This window comes from Clupea harengus, chromosome 4 (assembly GCF_900700415.2).
Source record: "Clupea harengus chromosome 4, Ch_v2.0.2, whole genome shotgun sequence".
In the NCBI taxonomy this organism is placed as follows: Eukaryota; Metazoa; Chordata; class Actinopteri; order Clupeiformes; family Clupeidae; genus Clupea; species Clupea harengus.
Genome location: NC_045155.1, coordinates 25,943,495 through 25,948,494, shown reverse-complemented (window position 1 = coordinate 25,948,494; position 5,000 = coordinate 25,943,495). Strand labels below are relative to the sequence as shown.

At 49.2% G+C, this 5,000-nt stretch overlaps 1 protein-coding gene across 1 annotated transcript in view; it reads right to left on the bottom strand.

Annotated features, from left to right (window-relative positions):
- Window positions 1-2,746: 2,746 nt before the first annotated feature.
- LOC105908131 (F-actin-capping protein subunit alpha-1-like) overlaps window positions 2,747-5,000 on the bottom strand; it is a 12,244-nt gene continuing 9,990 nt past the window's right edge. The window contains exons 6-9 of the mRNA XM_031566869.2: window positions 4,977-5,000; window positions 4,626-4,697; window positions 4,205-4,267; window positions 2,747-3,244 (exon numbers count right to left, since the gene is read on the bottom strand). The exon at window positions 4,977-5,000 is cut by the window's right edge and continues 55 nt beyond it. Of these exons, the coding sequence (XP_031422729.1) occupies window positions 3,104-3,244; window positions 4,205-4,267; window positions 4,626-4,697; window positions 4,977-5,000 (300 nt within the window). The 3' untranslated portion in view covers window positions 2,747-3,103. The remainder of the gene's footprint in view (window positions 3,245-4,204; window positions 4,268-4,625; window positions 4,698-4,976) is intronic.

Below are 5,000 nucleotides of genomic sequence, written 5' to 3'. Positions count from 1 at the left end.
TGGCAACGTAATCACAGAAGGACACTTCTAGAGAAAACACACAATGACACACACACACACCATATGAGACAGCATACTTACAGGAGGACACTTAAGACACACACACACCTAAGAGAAAGCACACACAGAAGGTCAAATAAAAAAAGGATCAAACAACTCTCTCTCTCTCACACACACACACACACACACACACACACACAGGACAAACCACACATGATGACACACACAGGTTGCCGTGGAGACTGGCAGAGGACTAGTTGTGTATGTGGAATAGACAGACACAGAGGGGGGGGGGGGCGGCCCATAAGACCCCCCCCCCCCCACACACACACACACACACAACATCCTCCAACCTCATGTCTCCACAGGTCATGGGTCAAATCTTGTTGGCATGGAAACATCTCCTCAGTTCAAGGGTCATCAGCGTCAGGCTTCCGTTTCTCCGCTCGCTGTCCGTCACAATGTGGCGCTCAGTGTTGCGTCTGAACGCGTTCATTGAACGAAAGTTCTTGAACTTGTTCATAATTTTTGGGGAACGTGACAGTCCTGTATCCAGGGTTGCCCAACCAGTCAATCACTGCGTGTGCTTTCTTCTACTGTCTATGCCTGGCAAGTGTGAGAGCGCCGAAGTTGCGTAGAGGCCGAGAGCGGTATTGCAGACAGATAGAGATTTCAATTATGAAAAAAAAAAGATAGCTCGCAACATATTGAAAAAAAAACCTGAACTAGTTCATTTTTTGGAGCTGTGAACTTAGTTCATTTTTTTTTAATTATGAACTATGAACTGAACTAGTTCATTTTAAAATTTGTGAACTATGAACTGAACTAGTCTTTCCCAGCACTGGACGCAGAAGACCCTGACCGTATGTGGGGACATAAATTGATCACTAATCACTAACCAATCAATCACCCTGATTAACAGACTGCAAACTGCCTGCGGGCTCTGGTCAGTCACTAGACACACACACTCTTTGGTTGTGACACACACTCTAGGGGTTGACACACACACTCTTTGGTTGTGACACACACTCTGGGGTTGCGACACACACACAACTTTACCGCTTTTCCTGACCCCACTCTGTCAGCTCTTGGCCTCATTTTAGATCTCTTCCTCCCTCCGTGGGTCTTACCTGAGTTTATGATTCTGAACTGATTGTGTTCGTTGTAAATGTTTACATGTTTACAGTGGGAACTCCAGACGCTCTTCTCCTACTGACTCCCTTGGTGGCGTGGACTGCATCTGACTGCATGGGTTTTATAATGTTGTTTATAATGTTGTGTCCTGATTTTTTTATACCTCAACAAGCCTGCCCTCTAGCGGCCACAGAGCTTTTTATACTACTGCAGACACCTCTTAATGATCCATTCCCCTTATACTACTGCAAACACCTCTTAATGATCCATTCCCGATCGGTTTTCTTTTGAATCTTATGATCCTGAAAGTATATTTTTTAACATGGCGTACTCAGAGAAGTCTGTTCCGTCATCTTTGTATTTTATTCCTGAATTTAAATAAAAAACATTCTCTATAATTAAACTTGTGTGTGTGTGTAAATGTCACAATGTGTTATACAGAGATGAACTACTAGTAGTACAGAATTCTGAGTGTGTGTGTGTGTGCGCGCACTATTTTGCAACTGTACGTGTAAAATGTGGATAAGAAACAGGTCATTAGTGGTTTAAAATGTCTAAATGTGACGCAGGTGTGTGTGTGTGTGTTCAGCACAAGCAGAAAGCGCTGCGTGGGTGAGATTCAATGTCAGTTCAGTATACTGTATGTAATAATAGCCAGTTTACACACACACACACACACACGCACACACGCACAGTCCTCTAAGCGTGACAGTCACACAACATAACAGACGACAACTCCACCAGTGCTTTGTGACACTCCTTTATTAGCTGAGGGGAGTTGATTGGGGCTTCAGCAACAGAAGGGTATGTTACAGGGGGGGGGGGGGGGGGGGGGGGGGGGGGGAGCAGTGGGGGTCTAAACCGAACCGTCCCGTCCTCTCCTCTTCTGCAGCGGACGCCTCGGTCTGACGTGGGATCAGTCTGAGACAGAGAGGGCAAGGAGCGACACAGCTGGCAGACACACAGACAGACACACAGACACAGACACAGACACAGGCACACAGACAGACACACACACGCAGACGCACAGACGCAGACACACAGACAGACACACAGACGCACAGATGCAGACAGACACACAGACGCAGACACACAGACGCAGACACACAAACACAGACACACAGACACAGACACACAGACACACAGACGCAGACACACAGCTCAGTAAGGGATCATTTCACTCAGGTGAACATTGTGCACGAATCAGACTCGTCAGTGAGAAGAATGCAGAGGGGGAGGGGAAGGGGGCTTTCAGTTTTCTTTTTTTTTTCAGTTTTAGTCTTTTTATTTCCTTTTTTGCAAAAAACGTTATTTTGGTTACTGCAGGTTTCCTTTGCTGGGTGAGTGAGTGAGTTAGAAAAGGCCGAGGTAACGTCAGATCAAGATGGAGAGGAGGAAAGAGAGGGATCACAAGGAGTGAGAAAAAGAGAGAACAAGAAGAGTGAAGAGCTAATGCTGGCTAAAGAGGCATAGATGTCAGCCCCCGAGCGCACGCACACACACACACACACACACACACACACACACACACACACACACACACACACACACACACACACACACACCACACACACACACACACGCACACACACACAAACTCTCGGAGCGTAAGTGGTGTTGAGATCTTGCACTGGTTGTTTTGAAACAGAAGAACAGCATGTGACATGAGCATAGCAATCAGATCCAGTCCATCAGTGACCCCCCCCCCCCCCCCCCTCCCCCTCCACAGCCCTCAATGTGTCCTCACCCCCCCGCCCCCACACACACACCCCACCCATGTCAGCCATCCTGTCCCCTCCTCGCTAACACACATTTACACACAAGAGTTCCTACACGCTTCCCCGAGGCGAGTCATCCCCCACCCCACCCCACCCCACCCCACCCCCTCATGCGAGGCGGGCCGAAGCTATCCGGGGGAGGGGGGGGGGGGTGGGCAGGGGCAGACCGGGGGAGAGGGTTCCGGCCGGTTCTAGGCGTTCTGCATCTCCTTGCCGATCTTGTAGCTGAGGATCTTGTTCCAGTCGATCTTGGTGCGCGTGACCGGGAGCTGACGGCGCAGGGCCTTGAAGGTGGTGTCGGACATGGTCTGGTAGTTCTCACTGATCGCCGTCTGCACAGAGGATGGGAATCAGGATCAGTCACACACACACACACACACACACACACACACACACACACAAGCCTTCACTGATCGCTGTCTGCAGAGAGGATGGCAATCAGGATCAGTCACACTCTCACACACACACACACAAGCCTTCACTGATCGCCGTCTACTGAGAGAATGGCAATCAGGATCAGTCTCTCTCACACACACACACACACACACTAGCCTTCACTGGTCGCCGTCTGCAGAGAGGATGGGAATCAGGATCAGTCACACACACACACACACACACACACACACACACACACACACACACACACACACACTAGCCTTCACTGATCGCTGTCTGCAGAGGACTGGAATTAGGATCAGTCTCTCACTCACACACACAGACAAGCGGGGAACCGGTAGTGTGTGACTGCTTCTGAAAGGGGGCAGTGACATGTAGGAACTCCTGCATGGACAGGATTCTCTGCTCCACCACACACACACACACACACACACACACACACACGTTACGTGATGGGACGTGACACGGCGTGACGTAGTGTCAGAGCAGGAAAGGCTTGAGGCTTAGAGACTAAAATAGCCGCCACCCCTCGGTGTCGGTTACACCCACTCGCACACTTGGCAACACACTCTGAGGAATATGGGTCTGTACTCTCTCACACACTCACACACACACACACACACACACACACACGGCAACACACTCTGAGGAATATGGGTCTAGGGGCTTTGCTTTAAGAGCGCCTGGATGTCATGTTTTCACCCCAAGCAACTGAACTTTGAAAAAAAAAGTGTCATTTGGCCAGTTTACCCTTATCGTCGTGTGTGTATATGTTACACACAATGAACAACGGAGCACTGTCAGATACGCAGACACACGCGCACACACACACACACACACACACACACACACACACACACTCTCTGCATTCTCAATGATTTCTACAAACTCCTCACCTGATAATCGTTCTCTGCATTCTCAATGATTTTTACAAACTCCTTGGCGGTGGCAGCTTCGTTCTGGAGAAGAGGAGAGGAGAGAAGAGGAGGAGAAGAGGAGAGAAGAGGATAGAAGAGGATAGTAAAGGAGGAGAAGAGGAGAGAAGAGGAGAGGGGAGGGGAGGAGAAAGGGGAGAAACGAGAGAAGAGGAGAAAGGGGAGAGTTCTGTCAGGTGTGTCTGGTACACCAGTGAGTGTTACAGGAAGCATCACAGACATGATTGACAGATAAGCATCACTCTGGGGAAGGGGACTCTGGGATCTGACTGGATGTTAGCTGAATAACTGGGTGACTCAGAGATGTCCTAGGACTGCCTCTGATTGGCTGGCTACTGCCTCTGATTGGCTGGCTACTGCCTCTGATTGGCTGGCTACTCACAGTTACTATGACCGAATCATCCACCTCCTTGTGGCTGACGAGCTGCACGTTTCCATCCTCATAGTAATGTACCTGAGGAGGAAGAGGAGGAGGAGGAAGACGAGAGAGAGAGAGAGAGAGAGAGAGAGAGAGAGAGAGAGAGAGAGAAAGAAAGAGAGAGAGAGAGAGAGAGAGAGAGTGTGAGTGAGTGAGTGAGTGAGAGAGAGAGAGAGATAGAATGAGGGAACAGGCAATAAGCTGGACTAAATGCACACATTTGTAAGGAGCTGAAAGACATTTGAGCGAGGGATCCGGAGACAAAGAGAAAGAAGAAAAGAAAGAAGAAAAGAAAGAGAGAAAGAGTATTCTCACCTGGATCTTGAGCACCCCCACCAC